Source organism: Colius striatus, chromosome 19, assembly GCF_028858725.1.
Source record: "Colius striatus isolate bColStr4 chromosome 19, bColStr4.1.hap1, whole genome shotgun sequence".
Classification (NCBI taxonomy): Eukaryota; Metazoa; Chordata; class Aves; order Coliiformes; family Coliidae; genus Colius; species Colius striatus.
In genome coordinates, this window is record NC_084777.1 from 11252762 (window position 1) to 11276550 (window position 23789).

Consider the following 23789-nt stretch of genomic DNA (forward strand, 5'->3'; position numbering starts at 1 on the left):
GCAGCAGGGCTGGGTGCTTGGCAGGGCCCTGCTTGCAGTCCCCAAGGAGGCAGTGGGTTGCCCCCTGTGTTTGGGCTGCAGTGTGCCACCTGCCCCTCCATTTTCAGGGCTTCCTTGGTCAGGTTTGCTCCAAGTGAAGCCTGCTCAGCACCACACACGTCTCCATCTGGCAGCATGACCCAGCTGAGCCGGGAAGCTGAGGTCAGAGCTGTGGTCCCACTGCTGCTGGGGTCATGCCTGACCAACAGCAGGGCTTGAACCTCAACTTGGCTCTCTGCTGTGCTGTGATGAGGGATGAGGTCATTCCTCAGGCCTGAAATCCAGGGTTAGATGCTTCCTCTGAGAGCTGTCACGCTCGTGGAGCCACCTTTTACCCTGGTGAAGGCTCCAGGAGCTGTGGGCAAAGAGGAGGGAATGCACAGCCCCTGGTTTGAGCTGACAGTGCAGGAGGGGATGGGTGGGGGGAAGTGGAAGTACTGGGAAAGGCAACAGGGTGAAGTTAAGGTGAGTGTCAGGTTTCTCTTTATTCCGATAACAGCATGCTGAGAGTGGGGTTTGGTTCCCCTGGGCACACAACGAGCCTTCCCCAGCCCTGGGGACTGTTCATCCTGCACTTAACTCAAGTTCTGGCTGAGCAGGAGGCAGAATGACTTACAGGATTGTTTCTCTGCCTTTAAACTCCATCAGTAAAATTCCACAGAGCAGCTCTTACACCAGCAAGTTTCAAGTTGCAGCGTTTCTTCCTTGTGTTGCAGCCAGGGAGCTGGATAGGATGGAGTTGCTGAGTGCACTGGCCTCAGCAGAGGGCAACAGGGGCAGAGCACTCAGCTCAAGGTGTTCTTAATTCCCTGTAAGCTCCCTGCCTTCCCCCTGCAGCCCCCTCCCTGCAGAGCTGTGCTGCCTTCAGTCCCCTTCCACCCTCCTGCCTTCCCCCAGCTGCCACCTGCGTGTGGAAGGGACAAGAAGGGCTGAGGGTGGGATTCCCTGTGTACAGCCACACAGAGCAGCCAGTCCCTGGCTGTGCACTGGGCAACGTGCTGCTGGGCAGGGAGAATGGGCTGCTTGGTGCCCATCCCTTGTCCCCAGGTGGTTCCCATCTGAGCATCTGCCCAGCTGCTTGCAGCAGCAGTGGGAGCAACCAGGGAGGGTGTGGAGGCTGCTCAGGAGGTTTCCAACCCCACCTGGACATGTTCCTGTGCCCCTGAGCCAGGGGAACCTGCTTTAGCAGGGAGTTGGGCTGGAGCAGCTCTGCAGGGCCCTTCCAGCCCCACCATGCTGGGATGCTGTACCCACAGTGGTGCCAACCTTAAAACCTGGGGTGGAGGCTGGATATTGAAATCACCTTTGGGTTTGTGGTGATGGGGAGTTGCTGAGTTTGTGTTCATCCCTTTCTGCAGAGTTAAGCTGCCCCTGCCATGGTTTCCTTCCCTCTCTTCCCCTCCCATGGTCTCCTTCCCCTCTCTCCCCTGCCATGGTGTCTCTCCTCTCTTCCCTGCTATGGTCTCTGTGCTCTCTCCCCTGCCATGGTGTGTGTGCCCTCTCCCCTGCCATGGTGCCTGTGCCCTCTCCCCTGCCATGGTGCCTGTGCCCTCTCCCCTGCCATGGTGCCTGTGCCCTCTCCCCTGCCATGGTGTGTGTGCCCTCTCCCCTGCCATGGTCCCTGTGCCCTCTCCCCTGCCATGGTGCCTGTGCCCTCTCCCCTGCCATGGTGTGTGTGCCCTCTCCCCTGCCATGGTGCCTGTGCTCTCTCCCCTGCCATGGTCTCTGTGCCCTCTCCCCTGCCATGGTGCCTGTGCCCTCTCCCCTGCCATGGTGCCTGTGCCCTCTCCCCTGCCATGGTGCCTGTGCCCTCTCCCCTGCCATGGTCTCTGTGCCCTCTCCCCTGCCATGGTGCCTGTGCTCTCTCCCCTGCCATGGTGCCTGTGCTCTCTCCCCTGCCATGGTGCCTGTGCTCTCTCCCCTGCCATGGTGCCTGTGCCCTCTCCCCTGCCATGGTGTGTGTGCCCTCTCCCCTGCCATGGTGCCTGTGCTCTCTCCCCTGCCATGGTGCCTGTGCCCTCTCCCCTGCCATGGTGCCTGTGCCCTCTCCCCTGCCATGGTGCCTGTGCCCTCTCCCCTGCCATGGTCCCTGTGCCCTCTCCCCTGCCATGGTGCCTGTGCTGTCTCCCCTGCCATGGTGCCTGTGCCCTCTCCCCTGCCATGGTGCCTGTGCTCTCTCCCCTGCCATGGTGCCTGTGCCCTCTCCCCTGCCATGGTGCCTGTGCTCTCTCCCCTGCCATGGTGCCTGTGCCCTCTCCCCTGCCATGGTGCCTGTGCCCTCTCCCCTGCCATGGTCCCTGTGCTCTCTCCCCTGCCATGGTGCCTGTGCCCTCTCCCCTGCCATGGTCCCTGTGCTCTCTCCCCTGCCATGGTGCCTGTGCCCTCTCCCCTGCCATGGTGCCTGTGCCCTCTCCCCTGCCATGGTGCCTGTGCTCTCTCCCCTGCCATGGTGTGTGTGCCCTCTCCCCTGCCATGGTGCCTGTGCCCTCTCCCCTGCCATGGTGCCTGTGCCCTCTCCCCTGCCATGGTGCCTGTGCCCTCTCCCCTGCCATGGTGCCTGTGCCCTCTCCCCTGCCATGGTCCCTGTGCTCTCTCCCCTGCCATGGTGCCTGTGCCCTCTCCCCTGCCATGGTGCCTGTGCCCTCTCCCCTGCCATGGTGCCTGTGCTCTCTCCCCTGCCATGGTGTGTGTGCCCTCTCCCCTGCCATGGTGCCTGTGCCCTCTCCCCTGCCATGGTCCCTGTGCCCTCTCCCCTGCCATGGTCCCTGTGCTCTCTCCCCTGCCATGGTGCCTGTGCTCTCTCCCCTGCCATGGTGCCTGTGCCCTCTCCCCTGCCATGGTGTGTGTGCTCTCTCCCCTGCCATGGTCCCTGTGCCCTCTCCCCTGCCATGGTGCCTGTGCTCTCTCCCCTGCCATGGTGCCTGTGCCCTCTCCCCTGCCATGGTGCCTGTGCTCTCTCCCCTGCCATGGTCCCTGTGCCCTCTCCCCTGCCATGGTCCCTGTGCTCTCTCCCCTGCCATGGTGCCTGTGCTCTCTCCCCTGCCATGGTGTGTGTGCCCTCTCCCCTGCCATGGTGCCTGTGCCCTCTCCCCTGCCATGGTGCCTGTGCCCTCTCCCCTGCCATGGTCCCTGTGCTCTCTCCCCTGCCATGGTGCCTGTGCTCTCTCCCCTGCCATGGTGTGTGTGCCCTCTCCCCTGCCATGGTGCCTGTGCCCTCTCCCCTGCCATGGTGCCTGTGCTCTCTCCCCTGCCATGGTGCCTGTGCCCTCTCCCCTGCCATGGTGCCTGTGCCCTCTCCCCTGCCATGGTGCCTGTGCCCTCTCCCCTGCCATGGTGCCTGTGCCCTCTCCCCTGCCATGGTCCCTGTGCCCTCTCCCCTGCCATGGTGTGTGTGCCCTCTCCCCTGCCATGGTGTGTGTGCCCTCTCCCCTGCCATGGTCCCTGTGCTCTCTCCCCTGCCATGGTGCCTGTGCCCTCTCCCCTGCCATGGTCCCTGTGCTCTCTCCCCTGCCATGGTGCCTGTGCCCTCTCCCCTGCCATGGTCCCTGTGCCCTCTCCCCTGCCATGGTCCCTGTGCCCTCTCCCCTGCCATGGTCCCTGTGCCCTCTCCCCTGCCATGGTGCCTGTGCCCTCTCCCCTGCCATGGTGCCTGTGCCCTCTCCCCTGCCATGGTGTGTGTGCCCTCTCCCCTGCCATGGTGCCTGTGCCCTCTCCCCTGCCATGGTGTGTGTGCCCTCTCCCCTGCCATGGTGCCTGTGCTCTCTCCCCTGCCATGGTGCCTGTGCCCTCTCCCCTGCCATGGTGCCTGTGCCCTCTCCCCTGCCATGGTGCCTGTGCCCTCTCCCCTGCCATGGTGCCTGTGCCCTCTCCCCTGCCATGGTCCCTGTGCTCTCTCCCCTGCCATGGTGCCTGTGCCCTCTCCCCTGCCATGGTGCCTGTGCCCTCTCCCCTGCCATGGTGCCTGTGCCCTCTCCCCTGCCATGGTGCCTGTGCCCTCTCCCCTGCCATGGTGTGTGTGCCCTCTCCCCTGCCATGGTGCCTGTGCTCTCTCCCCTGCCATGGTGTGTGTGCCCTCTCCCCTGCCATGGTGCCTGTGCCCTCTCCCCTGCCATGGTGTGTGTGCCCTCTCCCCTGCCATGGTCCCTGTGCCCTCTCCCCTGCCATGGTGCCTGTGCCCTCTCCCCTGCCATGGTGCCTGTGCCCTCTCCCCTGCCATGGTGCCTGTGCCCTCTCCCCTGCCATGGTGCCTGTGCCCTCTCCCCTGCCATGGTGCCTGTGCCCTCTCCCCTGCCATGGTCCCTGTGCCCTCTCCCCTGCCATGGTGCCTGTGCCCTCTCCCCTGCCATGGTGTGTGTGCCCTCTCCCCTGCCATGGTGCCTGTGCTCTCTCCCCTGCCATGGTGTGTGTGCCCTCTCCCCTGCCATGGTGCCTGTGCCCTCTCCCCTGCCATGGTGCCTGTGCCCTCTCCCCTGCCATGGTGTGTGTGCCCTCTCCCCTGCCATGGTCCCTGTGCCCTCTCCCCTGCCATGGTGCCTGTGCTCTCTCCCCTGCCATGGTGTGTGTGCCCTCTCCCCTGCCATGGTGCCTGTGCCCTCTCCCCTGCCATGGTGCCTGTGCCCTCTCCCCTGCCATGGTGTGTGTGCCCTCTCCCCTGCCATGGTCCCTGTGCCCTCTCCCCTGCCATGGTGCCTGTGCTCTCTCCCCTGCCATGGTGCCTGTGCCCTCTCCCCTGCCATGGTGCCTGTGCCCTCTCCCCTGCCATGGTGTGTGTGCCCTCTCCCCTGCCATGGTCCCTGTGCTCTCTCCCCTGCCATGGTCCCTGTGCTCTCTCCCCTGCCATGGTGTGTGTGCCCTCTCCCCTGCCATGGTCCCTGTGCTCTCTCCCCTGCCATGGTGTGTGTGCCCTCTCCCCTGCCATGGTGCCTGTGCCCTCTCCCCTGCCATGGTGCCTGTGCTCTCTCCCCTGCCATGGTGCCTGTGCCCACTCCCCTGCCATGGTCCCTGTGCTCTCTCCCCTGCCATGGTGCCTGTGCCCTCTCCCCTGCCATGGTCCCTGTGCTCTCTCCCCTGCCATGGTGCCTGTGCTCTCTCCCCTGCCATGGTGTGTGTGCCCTCTCCCCTGCCATGCTGCCTGTGCCCTCTCCCCTGCCATGGTGTGTGTGCCCTCTCCCCTGCCATGGTCCCTGTGCCCTCTCCCCTGCCATGGTGCCTGTGCCCTCTCCCCTGCCATGGTGCCTGTGCCCTCTCCCCTGCCATGGTGTGTGTGCCCTCTCCCCTGCCATGGTGTGTGTGCCCTCTCCCCTGCCATGGTGCCTGTGCCCTCTCCCCTGCCATGGTGTGTGTGCTCTCTCCCCTGCCATGGTGTGTGTGCCCTCTCCCCTGCCATGGTCCCTGTGCCCTCTCCCCTGCCATGGTCCCTGTGCTCTCTCCCCTGCCATGGTGCCTGTGCCCTCTCCCCTGCCATGGTCCCTGTGCCCTCTCCCCTGCCATGGTGCCTGTGCTGTCTCCCCTGCCATGGTGCCTGTGCCCTCTCCCCTGCCATGGTGCCTGTGCCCTCTCCCCTGCCATGGTGTGTGTGCCCTCTCCCCTGCCATGGTGCCTGTGCCCTCTCCCCTGCCATGGTCCCTGTGCCCTCTCCCCTGCCATGGTGCCTGTGCCCTCTCCCCTGCCATGGTGTGTGTGCCCTCTCCCCTGCCATGGTGCCTGTGCCCTCTCCCCTGCCATGGTCCCTGTGCTCTCTCCCCTGCCATGGTGTGTGTGCCCTCTCCCCTGCCATGGTGTGTGTGCCCTCTCCCCTGCCATGGTGTGTGTGCCCTCTCCCCTGCCATGGTGTGTGTGCCCTCTCCCCTGCCATGGTCCCTGTGCCCTCTCCCCTGCCATGGTCCCTGTGCTCTCTCCCCTGCCATGGTGCCTGTGCCCTCTCCCCTGCCATGGTGCCTGTGCCCTCTCCCCTGCCATGGTGCCTGTGCCCTCTCCCCTGCCATGGTGTGTGTGCCCTCTCCCCTGCCATGGTGCCTGTGCCCTCTCCCCTGCCATGGTGTGTGTGCCCTCTCCCCTGCCATGGTGCCTGTGCCCTCTCCCCTGCCATGGTGCCTGTGCCCTCTCCCCTGCCATGGTGTGTGTGCCCTCTCCCCTGCCATGGTGCCTGTGCCCTCTCCCCTGCCATGGTGCCTGTGCCCTCTCCCCTGCCATGGTGCCTGTGCCCTCTCCCCTGCCATGGTGCCTGTGCCCTCTCCCCTGCCATGGTGCCTGTGCCCTCTCCCCTGCCATGGTCCCTGTGCCCTCTCCCCTGCCATGGTGCCTGTGCCCTCTCCCCTGCCATGGTCTCTGTGCTCTCTCCCCTGCCATGGTCTCTGTGCCCTCTCCCCTGCCATGGTCCCTGTGCTCTCTCCCCTGCCATGGTGCCTGTGCCCTCTCCCCTGCCATGGTGCCTGTGCCCTCTCCCCTGCCATGGTGCCTGTGCCCTCTCCCCTGCCATGGTCTCTGTGCTCTCTCCCCTGCCATGGTCTCTGTGCCCTCTCCCCTGCCATGGTCCCTGTGCTCTCTCCCCTGCCATGGTCCCTGTGCCCTCTCCCCTGCCATGGTGCCTGTGCTGTCTCCCCTGCCATGGTGCCTGTGCCCTCTCCCCTGCCATGGTGCCTGTGCCCTCTCCCCTGCCATGGTCTCTGTGCTCTCTCCCCTGCCATGGTCTCTGTGCCCTCTCCCCTGCCATGGTCCCTGTGCTCTCTCCCCTGCCATGGTCCCTGTGCTCTCTCCCCTGCCATGGTGCCTGTGCTCTCTCCCCTGCCATGGTGCCTGTGCCCTCTCCCCTGCCATGGTGCCTGTGCTCTCTCCCCTGCCATGGTGCCTGTGCCCTCTCCCCTGCCATGGTGCCTGTGCCCTCTCCCCTGCCATGGTGCCTGTGCCCTCTCCCCTGCCATGGTCTCTGTGCTCTCTCCCCTGCCATGGTCCCTGTGCTCTCTCCCCTGCCATGGTCCCTGTGCCCTCTCCCCTGCCATGGTGCCTGTGCCCTCTCCCCTGCCATGGTGCCTGTGCTCTCTCCCCTGCCATGGTGCCTGTGCCCTCTCCCCTGCCATGGTCTCTGTGCTCTCTCCCCTGCCATGGTCTCTGTGCTCTCTCCCCTGCCATGGTGCCTGTGCTCTCTCCCCTGCCATGGTGCCTGTGCCCTCTCCCCTGCCATGGTGCCTGTGCTCTCTCCCCTGCCATGGTGCCTGTGCCCTCTCCCCTGCCATGGTGCCTGTGCTCTCTCCCCTGCCATGGTGCCTGTGCCCTCTCCCCTGCCATGGTCTCTGTGCTCTCTCCCCTGCCATGGTCCCTGTGCTCTCTCCCCTGCCATGGTGCCTGTGCCCTCTCCCCTGCCATGGTCCCTGTGCCCTCTCCCCTGCCATGGTGCCTGTGCCCTCTCCCCTGCCATGGTGCCTGTGCCCTCTCCCCTGCCATGGTCTCTGTGCTCTCTCCCCTGCCATGGTCCCTGTGCTCTCTCCCCTGCCATGGTCCCTGTGCCCTCTCCCCTGCCATGGTGTGTGTGCCCTCTCCCCTGCCATGGTGCCTGTGCCCTCTCCCCTGCCATGGTCTCTGTGCCCTCTCCCCTGCCATGGTGCCTGTGCCCTCTCCCCTGCCATGGTGCCTGTGCCCTCTCCCCTGCCATGGTGTGTGTGCCCTCTCCCCTGCCATGGTGCCTGTGCTCTCTCCCCTGCCATGGTGCCTGTGCCCTCTCCCCTGCCATGGAGCCTGTGCCCTCTCCCCTGCCATGGTGCCTGTGCCCTCTCCCCTGCCATGGAGCCTGTGCCCTCTCCCCTGCCATGGTCTCTGTGCCCTCTCCCCTGCCATGGTGCCTGTGCCCTCTCCCCTGCCATGGTGCCTGTGCCCTCTCCCCTGCCATGGTGCCTGTGCTCTCTCCCCTGCCATGGTGCCTGTGCCCTCTCCCCTGCCATGGAGCCTGTGCCCTCTCCCCTGCCATGGTGCCTGTGCTGTCTCCCCTGCCATGGTGCCTGTGCCCTCTCCCCTGCCATGGTGCCTGTGCCCTCTCCCCTGCCATGGTGTGTGTGCCCTCTCCCCTGCCATGGTGCCTGTGCCCTCTCCCCTGCCATGGTCCCTGTGCCCTCTCCCCTGCCATGGTCCCTGTGCCCTCTCCCCTGCCATGGTCCCTGTGCCCTCTCCCCTGCCATGGTCCCTGTGCCCTCTCCCCTGCCATGGTGCCTGTGCTCTCTCCCCTGCCATGGTGCCTGTGCCCTCTCCCCTGCCATGGTCCCTGTGCTCTCTCCCCTGCCATGGTGCCTGTGCTCTCTCCCCTGCCATGGTGCCTGTGCCCTCTCCCCTGCCATGGTCCCTGTGCTCTCTCCCCTGCCATGGTGCCTGTGCCCTCTCCCCTGCCATGGTGCCTGTGCCCTCTCCCCTGCCATGGTCCCTGTGCCCTCTCCCCTGCCATGGTCCCTGTGCCCTCTCCCCTGCCATGGTCCCTGTGCTCTCTCCCCTGCCATGGTGCCTGTGCCCTCTCCCCTGCCATGGTGCCTGTGCCCTCTCCCCTGCCATGGTGCCTGTGCTCTCTCCCCTGCCATGGTGCCTGTGCCCTCTCCCCTGCCATGGTGTGTGTGCCCTCTCCCCTGCCATGGTGCCTGTGCCCTCTCCCCTGCCATGGTGCCTGTGCTCTCTCCCCTGCCATGGTCTCTGTGCTCTCTCCCCTGCCATGGTCTCTGTGCTCTCTCCCCTGCCATGGTCTCTGTGCTCTCTCCCCTGCCATGGTCTCTGTGCCCTCTCCCCTGCCATGGTGTGTGTGCCCTCTCCCCTGCCATGGTCTCTGTGCCCTCTCCCCTGCCATGGTGTGTGTGCCCTCTCCCCTGCCATGGTGTGTGTGCCCTCTCCCCTGCCATGGTGTGTGTGCTCTCTCCCCTGCCATGGTCCCTGTGCCCTCTCCCCTGCCATGGTGCCTGTGCCCTCTCCCCTGCCATGGTGCCTGTGCCCTCTCCCCTGCCATGGTGCCTGTGCCCTCTCCCCTGCCATGGTGTGTGTGCCCTCTCCCCTGCCATGGTGCCTGTGCCCTCTCCCCTGCCATGGTGCCTGTGCCCTCTCCCCTGCCATGGTGCCTGTGCCCTCTCCCCTGCCATGGTGCCTGTGCCCTCTCCCCTGCCATGGTGCCTGTGCTCTCTCCCCTGCCATGGTGCCTGTGCCCTCTCCCCTGCCATGGTCCCTGTGCCCTCTCCCCTGCCATGGTGCCTGTGCCCTCTCCCCTGCCATGGTGCCTGTGCCCTCTCCCCTGCCATGGTGTGTGTGCCCTCTCCCCTGCCATGGTGCCTGTGCCCTCTCCCCTGCCATGGTGCCTGTGCCCTCTCCCCTGCCATGGTGCCTGTGCCCTCTCCCCTGCCATGGTGCCTGTGCCCTCTCCCCTGCCATGGTCCCTGTGCCCTCTCCCCTGCCATGGTGCCTGTGCCCTCTCCCCTGCCATGGTGTGTGTGCCCTCTCCCCTGCCATGGTGCCTGTGCCCTCTCCCCTGCCATGGTGCCTGTGCCCTCTCCCCTGCCATGGTGCCTGTGCCCTCTCCCCTGCCATGGTGTGTGTGCCCTCTCCCCTGCCATGGTGCCTGTGCCCTCTCCCCTGCCATGGTGCCTGTGCCCTCTCCCCTGCCATGGTGCCTGTGCCCTCTCCCCTGCCATGGTCCCTGTGCCCTCTCCCCTGCCATGGTGTGTGTGCCCTCTCCCCTGCCATGGTCCCTGTGCCCTCTCCCCTGCCATGGTGCCTGTGCCCTCTCCCCTGCCATGGTCCCTGTGCCCTCTCCCCTGCCATGGTGCCTGTGCCCTCTCCCCTGCCATGGTGCCTGTGCCCTCTCCCCTGCCATGGTGTGTGTGCCCTCTCCCCTGCCATGGTGCCTGTGCCCTCTCCCCTGCCATGGTGCCTGTGCCCTCTCCCCTGCCATGGTGTGTGTGCCCTCTCCCCTGCCATGGTGCCTGTGCCCTCTCCCCTGCCATGGTGCCTGTGCCCTCTCCCCTGCCATGGTGCCTGTGCTCTCTCCCCTGCCATGGTGTGTGTGCCCTCTCCCCTGCCATGGTGCCTGTGCCCTCTCCCCTGCCATGGTGCCTGTGCCCTCTCCCCTGCCATGGTGCCTGTGCCCTCTCCCCTGCCATGGTGCGTGTGCCCTCTCCCCTGCCATGGTGCCTGTGCCCTCTCCCCTGCCATGGTGCGTGTGCCCTCTCCCCTGCCATGGTGCCTGTGCCCTCTCCCCTGCCATGGTGCCTGTGCCCTCTCCCCTGCCATGGTCCCTGTGCCCTCTCCCCTGCCATGGTGCCTGTGCCCTCTCCCCTGCCATGGTGTGTGTGCCCTCTCCCCTGCCATGGTGCCTGTGCCCTCTCCCCTGCCATGGTGCCTGTGCCCTCTCCCCTGCCATGGTGCCTGTGCCCTCTCCCCTGCCATGGTGTGTGTGCCCTCTCCCCTGCCATGGTGCCTGTGCCCTCTCCCCTGCCATGGTGCCTGTGCCCTCTCCCCTGCCATGGTCCCTGTGCCCTCTCCCCTGCCATGGTGTGTGTGCCCTCTCCCCTGCCATGGTCCCTGTGCCCTCTCCCCTGCCATGGTGCCTGTGCTCTCTCCCCTGCCATGGTGTGTGTGCCCTCTCCCCTGCCATGGTCTCTGTGCTCTCTCCCCTGCCATGGTGCCTGTGCCCTCTCCCCTGCCATGGTCTCTGTGCTCTCTCCCCTGCCATGGTCCCTGTGCCCTCTCCCCTGCCATGGTGTGTGTGCCCTCTCCCCTGCCATGGTCTCTGTGCTCTCTCCCCTGCCATGGTGCCTGTGCCCTCTCCCCTGCCATGGTCTCTGTGCTCTCTCCCCTGCCATGGTCCCTGTGCCCTCTCCCCTGCCATGGTGTGTGTGCCCTCTCCCCTGCCATGGTCTCTGTGCTCTCTCCCCTGCCATGGTGCCTGTGCCCTCTCCCCTGCCATGGTCTCTGTGCTCTCTCCCCTGCCATGGTCCCTGTGCCCTCTCCCCTGCCATGGTGTGTGTGCCCTCTCCCCTGCCATGGTCTCTGTGCTCTCTCCCCTGCCATGGTGCCTGTGCCCTCTCCCCTGCCATGGTCCCTGTGCCCTCTCCCCTGCCATGGTGCCTGTGCCCTCTCCCCTGCCATGGTGCCTGTGCCCTCTCCCCTGCCATGGTGTGTGTGCCCTCTCCCCTGCCATGGTGCCTGTGCCCTCTCCCCTGCCATGGTGCCTGTGCCCTCTCCCCTGCCATGGTGTGTGTGCCCTCTCCCCTGCCATGGTGCCTGTGCCCTCTCCCCTGCCATGGTGCCTGTGCCCTCTCCCCTGCCATGGTCCCTGTGCCCTCTCCCCTGCCATGGTGCCTGTGCCCTCTCCCCTGCCATGGTGCCTGTGCCCTCTCCCCTGCCATGGAGCCTGTGCCCTCTCCCCTGCCATGGTGCCTGTGCTGTCTCCCCTGCCATGGTGCCTGTGCCCTCTCCCCTGCCATGGTGCCTGTGCCCTCTCCCCTGCCATGGTGTGTGTGCCCTCTCCCCTGCCATGGTGCCTGTGCCCTCTCCCCTGCCATGGTCCCTGTGCCCTCTCCCCTGCCATGGTCCCTGTGCCCTCTCCCCTGCCATGGTCCCTGTGCCCTCTCCCCTGCCATGGTCCCTGTGCCCTCTCCCCTGCCATGGTGCCTGTGCTCTCTCCCCTGCCATGGTGCCTGTGCCCTCTCCCCTGCCATGGTCCCTGTGCTCTCTCCCCTGCCATGGTGCCTGTGCTCTCTCCCCTGCCATGGTGCCTGTGCCCTCTCCCCTGCCATGGTCCCTGTGCTCTCTCCCCTGCCATGGTGCCTGTGCCCTCTCCCCTGCCATGGTGCCTGTGCCCTCTCCCCTGCCATGGTCCCTGTGCCCTCTCCCCTGCCATGGTCCCTGTGCCCTCTCCCCTGCCATGGTCCCTGTGCTCTCTCCCCTGCCATGGTGCCTGTGCCCTCTCCCCTGCCATGGTGCCTGTGCCCTCTCCCCTGCCATGGTGCCTGTGCTCTCTCCCCTGCCATGGTGCCTGTGCCCTCTCCCCTGCCATGGTGTGTGTGCCCTCTCCCCTGCCATGGTGCCTGTGCCCTCTCCCCTGCCATGGTGCCTGTGCTCTCTCCCCTGCCATGGTCTCTGTGCTCTCTCCCCTGCCATGGTCTCTGTGCTCTCTCCCCTGCCATGGTCTCTGTGCTCTCTCCCCTGCCATGGTCTCTGTGCCCTCTCCCCTGCCATGGTGTGTGTGCCCTCTCCCCTGCCATGGTCTCTGTGCCCTCTCCCCTGCCATGGTGTGTGTGCCCTCTCCCCTGCCATGGTGTGTGTGCCCTCTCCCCTGCCATGGTGTGTGTGCTCTCTCCCCTGCCATGGTCCCTGTGCCCTCTCCCCTGCCATGGTGCCTGTGCCCTCTCCCCTGCCATGGTGCCTGTGCCCTCTCCCCTGCCATGGTGCCTGTGCCCTCTCCCCTGCCATGGTGTGTGTGCCCTCTCCCCTGCCATGGTGCCTGTGCCCTCTCCCCTGCCATGGTGCCTGTGCCCTCTCCCCTGCCATGGTGCCTGTGCCCTCTCCCCTGCCATGGTGCCTGTGCCCTCTCCCCTGCCATGGTGCCTGTGCTCTCTCCCCTGCCATGGTGCCTGTGCCCTCTCCCCTGCCATGGTCCCTGTGCCCTCTCCCCTGCCATGGTGCCTGTGCCCTCTCCCCTGCCATGGTGTGTGTGCCCTCTCCCCTGCCATGGTGCCTGTGCCCTCTCCCCTGCCATGGTGCCTGTGCCCTCTCCCCTGCCATGGTGCCTGTGCCCTCTCCCCTGCCATGGTCCCTGTGCCCTCTCCCCTGCCATGGTGTGTGTGCCCTCTCCCCTGCCATGGTCCCTGTGCCCTCTCCCCTGCCATGGTGCCTGTGCCCTCTCCCCTGCCATGGTCCCTGTGCCCTCTCCCCTGCCATGGTGCCTGTGCCCTCTCCCCTGCCATGGTGCCTGTGCCCTCTCCCCTGCCATGGTGTGTGTGCCCTCTCCCCTGCCATGGTGCCTGTGCCCTCTCCCCTGCCATGGTGCCTGTGCCCTCTCCCCTGCCATGGTGTGTGTGCCCTCTCCCCTGCCATGGTGCCTGTGCCCTCTCCCCTGCCATGGTGCCTGTGCCCTCTCCCCTGCCATGGTGCCTGTGCTCTCTCCCCTGCCATGGTGTGTGTGCCCTCTCCCCTGCCATGGTGCCTGTGCCCTCTCCCCTGCCATGGTGCCTGTGCCCTCTCCCCTGCCATGGTGCCTGTGCCCTCTCCCCTGCCATGGTGCGTGTGCCCTCTCCCCTGCCATGGTGCCTGTGCCCTCTCCCCTGCCATGGTGCGTGTGCCCTCTCCCCTGCCATGGTGCCTGTGCCCTCTCCCCTGCCATGGTGCCTGTGCCCTCTCCCCTGCCATGGTCCCTGTGCCCTCTCCCCTGCCATGGTGCCTGTGCCCTCTCCCCTGCCATGGTGTGTGTGCCCTCTCCCCTGCCATGGTGCCTGTGCCCTCTCCCCTGCCATGGTGCCTGTGCCCTCTCCCCTGCCATGGTGCCTGTGCCCTCTCCCCTGCCATGGTGTGTGTGCCCTCTCCCCTGCCATGGTGCCTGTGCCCTCTCCCCTGCCATGGTGCCTGTGCCCTCTCCCCTGCCATGGTCCCTGTGCCCTCTCCCCTGCCATGGTGTGTGTGCCCTCTCCCCTGCCATGGTCCCTGTGCCCTCTCCCCTGCCATGGTGCCTGTGCCCTCTCCCCTGCCATGGTCCCTGTGCCCTCTCCCCTGCCATGGTGCCTGTGCCCTCTCCCCTGCCATGGTGCCTGTGCCCTCTCCCCTGCCATGGTGTGTGTGCCCTCTCCCCTGCCATGGTGCCTGTGCCCTCTCCCCTGCCATGGTGCCTGTGCCCTCTCCCCTGCCATGGTGTGTGTGCCCTCTCCCCTGCCATGGTGCCTGTGCCCTCTCCCCTGCCATGGTGCCTGTGCCCTCTCCCCTGCCATGGTCCCTGTGCCCTCTCCCCTGCCATGGTGCCTGTGCCCTCTCCCCTGCCATGGTCCCTGTGCCCTCTCCCCTGCCATGGTGCCTGTGCCCTCTCCCCTGCCATGGTGCCTGTGCCCTCTCCCCTGCCATGGTGCCTGTGCTCTCTCCCCTGCCATGGTGTGTGTGCCCTCTCCCCTGCCATGGTGCCTGTGCCCTCTCCCCTGCCATGGTGCCTGTGCCCTCTCCCCTGCCATGGTGCGTGTGCCATCTCCCCTGCCATGGTGCCTGTGCCCTCTCCCCTGCCATGGTGCGTGTGCCCTCTCCCCTGCCATGGTGCCTGTGCCCTCTCCCCTGCCATGGTGCCTGTGCCCTCTCCCCTGCCATGGTGCCTGTGCTCTCTCCCCTGCCATGGTGCCTGTGCTCTCTCCCCTGCCATGGTGCCTGTGCCCTCTCCCCTGCCATGGTCCCTGTGCCCTCTCCCCTGCCATGGTGTGTGTGCCCTCTCCCCTGCCATGGTCCCTGTGCCCTCTCCCCTGCCATGGTGTGTGTGCCCTCTCCCCTGCCATGGTGCCTGTGCTCTCTCCCCTGCCATGGTGCCTGTGCTCTCTCCCCTGCCATGGTGCCTGTGCCCTCTCCCCTGCCATGGTCCCTGTGCCCTCTCCCCTGCCATGGTGCCTGTGCTCTCTCCCCTGCCATGGTGCCTGTGCCCTCTCCCCTGCCATGGTGCCTGTGCCCTCTCCCCTGCCATGGTCCCTGTGCCCTCTCCCCTGCCATGGTGTGTGTGCCCTCTCCCCTGCCATGGTCCCTGTGCCCTCTCCCCTGCCATGGTGTGTGTGCCCTCTCCCCTGCCATGGTGCCTGTGCTCTCTCCCCTGCCATGGTGCCTGTGCTCTCTCCCCTGCCATGGTGCCTGTGCCCTCTCCCCTGCCATGGTCCCTGTGCCCTCTCCCCTGCCATGGTGCCTGTGCTCTCTCCCCTGCCATGGTGCCTGTGCTCTCTTGCAGGATCCGGCTGCAGCTCTTCCGGACGCAGAGGATGGGCTGGGGCGTGAGGACGATGCAGGACATCCCCGCGGGAACCTTTGTGTGCGAGTGAGTGATTCCCCCTCCGTGAGCTGCTGCAGACACATCCCCTCCCCAGGGCCTGGCTGCTCTGCTCCCCTCCAGAGGAGAGGTTTACACACAGATCACTTGGCACAGAGCCCACCTCCTCGCTCTCAGTCCGAGGTTTCCTGACTCCGCTTCCTTTTCCTCCCAGCCTGGAGCTTTCTCCACCCTCCTGTGTCCCTCTGGGCCCTGTGCTCAGCTCTCTTACCCCTCAGGAACACAAGCAGCAGGGGCAACACCACATTTGGGGTGAGCTGCACGTGCACTGGGCTCAAGTGTCCTCTGTGGATGTGGGACACTGATGGCCAAGGCAGCTGGGGACTTTTTATATCAGATCTTCTGTTCCAACTCTGACTTCTCCAGAGGTTTTCCAGTGTCCCAGCTCTGGGTTTAGTCTGGTTCAGCACAAGGGTAAAGCACTTGGCATTAGGCACTTGGCATTAGGCACTTGGCATTAAGCACTTGGCATTAGGCACGTGTTTCAGCCCTGACTCAATAAAGCACTTCAGAAGAAACTGTTCAGGTTTATGTCAAGTGAAGAAGCTGCTGTTGAACCCACTGTTTTTAGGCTTTAAACTGGTCCATGCACTTGATGAGATATTCAGACAGTGATTTATCATTGCAATGCTTCAGGGGGTCGAGACCTTGTGAATCAAGCTGGGCTTGTGCCACTGCTGGGGGTTTTTAGAACTAGTTACTGGTGTTTGGTGGAGCTGGAGCAGGGGGGAGGGAGATTATCCCTGAAATTCAAAGGAACACAGGGAGAAGAAGAGTCTGCAGTGAATTGGCCAAGGGTTTGTCCCATGTTAGGAGCTGCCAGGTGATAAATGGGGTTTTTTTTCAGACATAAATCTGCTTTTTGAGGGGAATCCCAAGTGTGAACTGAGGTGTTAAATACCAAAGGTCCTGGTGTCCTGGTTCAGCTCCCAGAGATGAGCCAAAGCCTGTGGAGTGAAGCCCTCCCAAAGGAAAGGGGCACTGACTTTACCCAGTCCCCCTGGAATGCTGACATGTGAGAGGAAGGAGCAGTGGTGAGCAGGCAGCCCAGGGAAACAGAGGTGGCACCTGAGAGCTGACAGGGTGCAGACACTGCAGCTGCTTAACCCTTCCCTCCCCCCCTTGCCACAGGAGCTGCTGACACTGTTCCAGTGTCAGGCACTATCTTCTGCATTATCTAAGTGAGCTGCATGTTAGAAAGCTGAACTAACTGATGTCTTACCTGGGCACATTCCTCTGTCTCCATCACTCTCACACACACATTATTTACTTGATTCCCCAACTCTCCTCTCCTCCTCAAGCCAGCTGCACTTCCCTCCTGCCTCTGATTCTTCATGGGCAACCTACAGACTTGGCTTCTTCTTTTGCTCCCCTCTGGCAGGGAAGCAGCAGTGCTGGGGGCTGCTGGAATAGAGCCCTGAGTGGGGACTCACTTGGGATGGTGCTGCCTGCTCTGCTTTGGAAGGGTGACAATTGTATTGGTGCAGGGATGACTTCTGTTCCATTGCTTTTCATGCCATCTACCTTGACTGCAGCAAGGCTTTTGACACTGTCTCCCATCACATGCTCATCAGAAAGCTCAGGCAGCGTGGCTGGGATGAGAGGACAGTGAGGTGGATGCAGAGCTGGCTGAATGACAGAGCCCAGAGGGTGGTGATCAGTGGCACAGAGTCGAGTTGGAGGCCTGTGGCCAGTGGAGCTCCACAGGGATGGGTTCTGGGGCCAGTCTGAGTCAACATCTTCATCAGTGATCTGGATGAGGGGACAGAGGGACCCTGCTGGCACCAAACTGGGAGCACTGGCTGATTCCCCAGAGGCTGTGCTGGGCAGGCTGAGAGTTGGGCACAGAGGAAGCTCCTGAGGTTCACCAAGGGCAAGGGCAGAGTCCTGCAGCTGGGGAGGAACAACCCCCTGCCCCAGCACAGGCTGGGGGTGACCTGCTGGAGAGCAGCTCCAGGAGAGAGACCTGGCAGTGCTGCCTGATAATAAACTGCCCATGAGCAGCAACGTGCCCTCGTGGGCAAGAAGCCAATGGCAGCCTGGGGGCAGCAAGAGAGTGTGGGCAGCAGGGCCAGGGAGGTTGTGCTGCCCCTCTGCTCTGCCCTGCTGAGGCCTCATCTGGAGTCCTGGGGCCAGTGCTGGGCTCCCCAGCTCCAGAGGGACAGGGAAGTGCTGGAGAGGCCAGTGCAGGGCCAGCAAGATGCTGAGGGGACTGGAGCATCTTCCTTGTGAGGAAAGGCTGTGGGACCTGGGGCTGCTCAGCCTGGAGGAGAGAAGGCTGTAGTACACTACAGAACTACTTAAGTGAAGTAACACTTAAAAGTACCTGAAGGGTGGGTGTCAGGAGGATGGGGTGACACTTTTTTCTGTAGTGTCCAGTGACAGCACAAGGGGTGATGGGCACAAGCTGGAACACAAAAAGTTCCCCTTAAACACCAGGAGAAAGTCCTCTGGTGCTGAGCTGAGGGAGCCCTGGCCCAGGCTGCCCAGGGAGGGTGTGGAGGCTCCTGCTCAGGAGGTTTCCAACCCCCCTTCCCACCCCCACCATGGGATTCATGTTTGGGGCAAAGCTGGAATTGTTGTCAAGCGTTTATTCTGCAGAACTCGCTGGTGCTGGCAGTGTCTGTGTGTCAGTGTCTGTTACACACATCCTGCTGTGTGGCTGCTCCACACTTGGGGTGCTTTTCTCCACAGTCACTCCAGAGATGGTTTCTCTTTCCCTTTCTCTCTCAGGTCATCCCTCTGGCAGCCCCAGCAGCTGCTACCAGAGCATTTCCCAGCACTGGGAGCAGTTTGGCTGCTGAGAGCAAAGCTCCTCCAGCCCCAGGGCTCCCCAGAACCCAACTGCTCCAGACCCTCTACTAATGACCCCTGGTCCTGTCCCCCTGTGCTGATGTTGCTGTGGGTTGTTTTGAATCTGCTCTGTCTGTGCTCTGTTGGTAGATGATTGCTGACTCTGGCAATGGCACAGCTGGTGAAGGGCTTTTAGTGGAAGGGCTGTGAATTAGCAGGGGCAGAGAGCAGGGCTGTGTGAGGATCTGCTCTGCTCCTTTTGCTGCACATCCACCACGTGGTTATCAAACACTTCACGTTTGTACAGAGCAGTGATGCCCTGATAAGATAGCACTGAGTCAGGTATTTTAGCCACACCTTCAGCCAGATTTGCTCCAGGCATCCCACCTCTGAGATCCTGTGCTGGGGACTCAGTATTGCTCTTGATCTTTGCATGGAGTGTGCTGTGGTCTCACAGTGGTGAGTGGTGTAGTTGTTTGCCATCAGCATGCTGAATGTTGCTGAGAAGAAAGGTACTGCCTTGACTGCAGGAGTGCTTAAGTGAAGGGCCACATGCTCCTGCTCCTTTTTGGGTAGGAAGGTATCCCCCCTTGCCTATCCTTCTGTAATTCTGGACCTGGGAGATGAGGGAGCTGTTTCTGTCTGTAAGGAGTCCAGGAAAGGAACTGAATTACAGGAATGGTCTGTAAAGGAACATCCAACCAACAGTTTGTGGTTGGACTGTGGGCTTTTGTTTCCCTGAGCTGGCTGTCCCTGATCAGAGTGCCTCTCCATGTCACCTGCTTCTCAGCTGGCTACTGTGCCAAGGGACAGCAAATCCTCTCCCTTTGGAGAGCAATCTCCCTATTGCTTTAGGTCAGCAGCACGTGTGTGATCTCCAGTCATGCCTCAGCCATATGGGAGGGCTTCAGGGATAACCAGATGCAGGTAGAGGGGGGCAAACAGGAGGGTGGCACATGGCAGCAGCTCCCTGCTCCTTGGCCAGATCACCTGGCTTTGGGTTCTGCAGCCAAAGGGTCCCAGTGTCACACAGTGAGTGGCTCCTCTCCAGGTCACTGTCACACAGCATGTTGGTCCTCTCTGGGTTAACGTTTGGTGGCTCAGCCCTGCAGTTACCCACTGCCTGGAGCCACAGGGGAAAGGGCCACACTTGGGTAGCACTTGGAAAGTGCCTGGAGAGCTGCAGGGGAGTGCTGGGAGCGTGGCTGCTGATGGTGGAAGTCTCAGTGGATGCTCTGAAGAGTATTTACTCATGTTGTGAGTCCTTTGCTTCTCATTCATTAGTGTTGCCTTGCAGGCTGGGGGGACTTAGAGACCTGCTTCTGCCTCCTGTCCTCCCTCTGGCTCAGTACCTGTCTTGTGTCTCTTACTTTGATTACAAGCAAGTCAAAGCAGGGAATGTTGAACCCTGACAGTCCACAACTGTGTAAGATTGAGACAGGGAGACAAAGGTGGGCACATGGCTGCAGTGAGGACTCCTGCAATGAGGGGGGCTGGGTCAAAACCAGTGGGGCAGGGGGTTGGTCCTTCTCAGCAGGTGCTGGCTGGCATCTGCCTTGCAGCTGGTTTTACAACAGAGTGGTTGTTCCTGGGGTCACAGCTCTGGTTTGAGATGGATTGAGAAGGAAGCCCAAATCCTTCCAGGCAGCCTGCAAGGTTAGGTTAGGCCTAAGAATCCCAGCATGGTGGGGGCTGGAAGGGCCCTGCAGAGCTGCTCCAGCCCCAGCCCCTGCTACAGCAGGTTCCCCTGGCTCGGGGGGCACAGGAACGTGTCCACTGGGGTTGGAAACCTCCTGAGCAGGAGCCTCCACACCCTCCCTGGGCAGCCTGGGCCAGGGCTCCCTCACCTCAGCACCAAAGGACTTACTCCTGGTGTTCCAGTGGAACTGTTTGTGTTGCAGCTTGTGTCCATCACCCATTGTCCTGTCACAGGATACAACAGAAACAAGTGCTGCCCCAGGCTCCTGACACCCACCACTGAGATGTTTGTATCCATTAATGAGATCCCCCCCTCAGGCTTCTCTTCTCCAGGCTGAGCAGCCCCAGGTCCCACAGCCTTTCCTCACAGGGAAGATACTTTGAAGGGTATGTAGGCAATTGGTCAAAATACCCTGGAAAGTCCAGGCAGGCCAGACACAGCCACTTTGCTCTGGGCTGTAACCAGCACGAGCACACCAGTGCTGTGAGCCTGGCTGGGACCCTGAGGACAACGGGACTCGTGTGTTGGTCTTGGCCAAGGTTTGTGAAAGAAACATGGCAAAAGAAAGTGAATTTTGTTGGGAGAAAGACTCCATTTTTAATATTAAAAGCATTGCCCTGAAGAGATGGAGCCTGGAGCCAGGTTTTAGCTGCTGCAGCTTGGCAAAGCTCAGGTTGCCTGGGTGGCTCTGAGCTGAGCCACGCTGCTGTGGCTGTGGGTTGCCAACTGTGGCTGGGCCGTGGCCCTTCCCTTCCCTCTGCCCAGAAAGAGCTGTAAACCCAAGGCTGTGACTGCATGAGCATCTCATTGCTGCCTTCCCTGTTTGGCTGCAGGTACGTTGGTGAGCTGATATCCGACGCTGAGGCAGAGCTCCGTGAGGAAGACTCCTACCTCTTCGACCTTGACAACAAGGTACTGCACCTGAGGGGGCTGACGAGGCAAACCCAAGCTCTTACCTCTCCCAAAGAGCAAAGAGAATGTTTGTCTCAGTCCTGATGTGCAGCCTGATCTGAACTCCCATAAAGAAGAGGGCCTCATCCTCACTGCCTTTCCATTAGAACAGGCTGAGGTGAGGCTCAGGGGCTCGCTGGGGCGGCCACAGTGCTGGGCCATCACGGTCCCTGCTGCCAGCACCAGCCTTGGCGTGAGGCAGAGGCTCCTGGCAAAGCCTTTTGGGCATCCTGAGCTCATTTGTTTAGGTTTTGCTACTCAGGTGTGGATATGCAGCTCACAGCTGTGGTGATTGGCAGCTCTGTCATGAAAAAGTCTGAGGGCTGGTCTCACTGATCCTTGCACAGTGTGAGCTAAAGCTTTTAAGCAGAACCACCACTTCAGCCTTGGGAAAGGAGAGGAAAAGCAAGCTGGGGACTCAGAGGAGTGGGGTGGCTTCCAAGAGAGGCTGTAACCCAGCCTCTGTCTCGTTTCTGTCATCAGACAGTGACAAAGCAGCTTTGCTTCATGTTTTTGCCTTTGTTTTAAACAGTGACACAGATCCAACAGCTGGAGGAAAGTCAGGTAATGAGTCTTGCAGCCAGTCTGAAAACAGAGGGGTCACACTGTGATGAAGTTGAAAAGTAGCAGGGACCTCAACTGAGTTTGTGCATCTGTGAGCAAGAGCTTCCCTGGGCCTTGCTTTTAGGTTGGCCTAAGGGAGAGCCTGCCTTGGGGGAGAAGCCTTTGCTCTTCAGGGAGGTGAGGAGGGAGAGCCAGGCATCCTTCCTTCTGAGAAGCCCCAGTTCATTCCCACCTGTGGGAAGGAGACTCCTCTCACCCCAGAACAGCTTCATAGTTTCTCCTGAGACTCCCTCACAGGAGGCTGTGGTGAGGTGGGGTCGGTCTCTTCTCCCAGATAACAAGTGACAGGACAAGAGGAAACGGCCTCAGGTTATTCCAAGGGAGGTTTAAATTGGAGGTTGGGAACAATTTGTTCATGGGAAGGGTTGTCCAGCCCTGGCACAGGAGTCCCCATCCCTGGGGACATTCCAGAGCCATGTCATTGTGGCTGAGGGCCATGGGTCAGTGATGGCCATGGGTCAGTGATGGCCATGGGTCAGTGAGGGCCATGGGTCAGTGGTGGCCATGGGTCAGTGATGGCCATGGGTCAGTGGTGGCCGTGGGTCAGTGATGGCCATGGGTCAGTGGTGGCCGTGGGTCAGTGATGGCCATGGGTCAGTGAGGGCCATGGGTCAGTGAGGGCCATGGGTCAGTGGTGGCCATGGGTCAGTGAGGGCCATGGGTCAGTGAGGGCCATGGGTCAGTGGTGGCCGTGGGTCAGTGATGGCCGTGGGTCAGTGGTGGCCGTGGGTCAGTGATGGCCGTGGGTCAGTGGTGGCCATGGGTCAGTGAGGGCCGTGGGTCAGTGATGGCCGTGGGTCAGTGGTGGCCGTGGGTCAGTGAGGGCCGTGGGTCAGTGAGGGCCATGGGTCAGTGATGGCCATGGATCAGTGAGGGCCATGGGTCAGTGGTGGCCATGGGTCAGTGAGGGCCATGGGTCAGTGATGGCCATGGATCAGTGAGGGCCATGGGTCAGTGGTGGCCATGGATCAGTGGTGGCCATGGGTCAGTGGTGGCCGTGGGTCAGTGAGGGCCGTGGGTCAGTGGTGGCCATGGGTCAGTGAGGGCCGTGGGTCAGTGAGGGCCGTGGGTCAGTGGTGGCCATGGATCAGTGGTGGCCATGGGTCAGTGATGGTCATGGGTCAGTGATGGCCGTGGGTCAGTGAGGGCCGTGGGTCAGTGAGGGCCATGGGTCAGTGGTGGCCATGGGTCAGTGGTGGCCGTGGGTCAGTGATGGTCATGGGTCAGTGATGGCCGTGGGTCAGTGAGGGCCGTGGGTCAGTGATGGCCATGGGTCAGTGAGGGCCATGGGTCAGTGATGGCCATGGGTTAGGAAGGGCCATGGGTCAGTGAGGGCCATGGGTCAGTGGTGGCCATGGGTCAGTGAGGGCCATGGGTCAGTGGTGGCCATGGGTCAGTGATGGCCGTGGGTCAGTGATGGTCATGGGTCAGTGATGGCCGTGGGTCAGTGAGGGCCGTGGGTCAGTGAGGGCCATGGGTCAGTGAGGGCCGTGGGTCAGTGATGGCCGTGGGTCAGTGAGGGCCGTGGGTCAGTGAGGGCCGTGGGTCAGTGATGGTCATGGGTCAGTGATGGCCATGGATCAGTGAGGGCCATGGGTCAGTGATGGCCATGGGTCAGTGATGGCCATGGGTCAGTGGTGGCCATGGGTCAGTGAGGGCCATGGGTCAGTGAGGGCCATGGGTCAGTGAGGGCCATGGCAGTGCTGGGGGAGCAGTTGGACTCGAGGATCTTTAAGGACTTAAAGGTCTTTTCCATCCTCAGCAGTTCTGATCCCTCTTCCTCTCTGGCTGCCACCGTGTGTCTCTTGGTTCCAAACACCCTCAAAGCAAAGTGGGACACAGGTTCCTTTGGGCTTCATCCTTCTCAGCAGCTTCCCAGTGAGGATGCTGCCTGTGCTGGTGAAGGCAGACAAACACCTCTGCACTTGTGTGGTGAAGAGCTCTGAGCTTTCCAGATGGTCACTGGGTGATGTTGTCCTCACCAGCCATGGCATTCCCATAACACCATGTGTGACGTGGGGCCATGTGGGGTGATGCCTCCCTCGGTGCCTGGGACTGGCCCTGGGTTCAGGGTGGCACAGCTCATCCATTGATGAGGTGCTTGCCCAAAAGGGACTTTGAGCACCACTAATGGATCTTTTTGCTTTTGGCCTCTTTGCAACTGAAATGAGCTTCTGTAATTAAAGTCTCTGCTTTGCACAGTCATCCTGTGCTGGAGTGAAACAGCCCCCAGGGGGGTCCTTTTATTTTCAAGGAAGAAAAGCAGCACGTTGGTGCTGTGTGGAAGGGAATGGTGTGTTCTCACTTCATCTGCAAAGCCCAGGCCTGGCTCCAGGCTCTGGCTTTGTTTCTTAGCTGTGATGTTCCATTAGAGGACAGAACTGAAGCCTGTGCCCCTACCCAGGGGCTGTTCCCCAGAAGGTGTGTGTCTGCACCAAACATCAATCCCAGTGCACAGCAGAGGGGCTGCAGCAGAGCAGAGCAGGGCTGGGGAGAGCTGGTGTCAGCCAGCACCACGGCGCTCTACAAGGGTCTGGGGGGGAAACTGTGCCAGGGTGCTGTGGGTTGTAAAAGTGTGTGTGTGTGTGACACTGTGTGTGTCTGTATGTCTCTGTGTCTGTGAGTGTGTGTGTGAGTCTGGGAGTGTCTCTGTGTGTCTGT

The 23789-nt window shown here is 62.6% G+C and overlaps 1 protein-coding gene across 12 annotated transcripts in view; it reads left to right on the forward strand.

Annotated features, from left to right (window-relative positions):
• The window catches only part of EHMT1 (euchromatic histone lysine methyltransferase 1), a 144524-nt gene that overhangs the window by 115253 nt on the left and 5482 nt on the right, over positions 1-23789 (forward strand). For all 12 annotated transcript variants that reach the window (XM_062011612.1, XM_062011609.1, XM_062011615.1 and 9 more), the window contains 2 exons: positions 14963-15049; positions 20387-20465. In XM_062011612.1, the coding sequence (XP_061867596.1) occupies positions 14963-15049; positions 20387-20465 (166 nt within the window). The remainder of the gene's footprint in view (positions 1-14962; positions 15050-20386; positions 20466-23789) is intronic.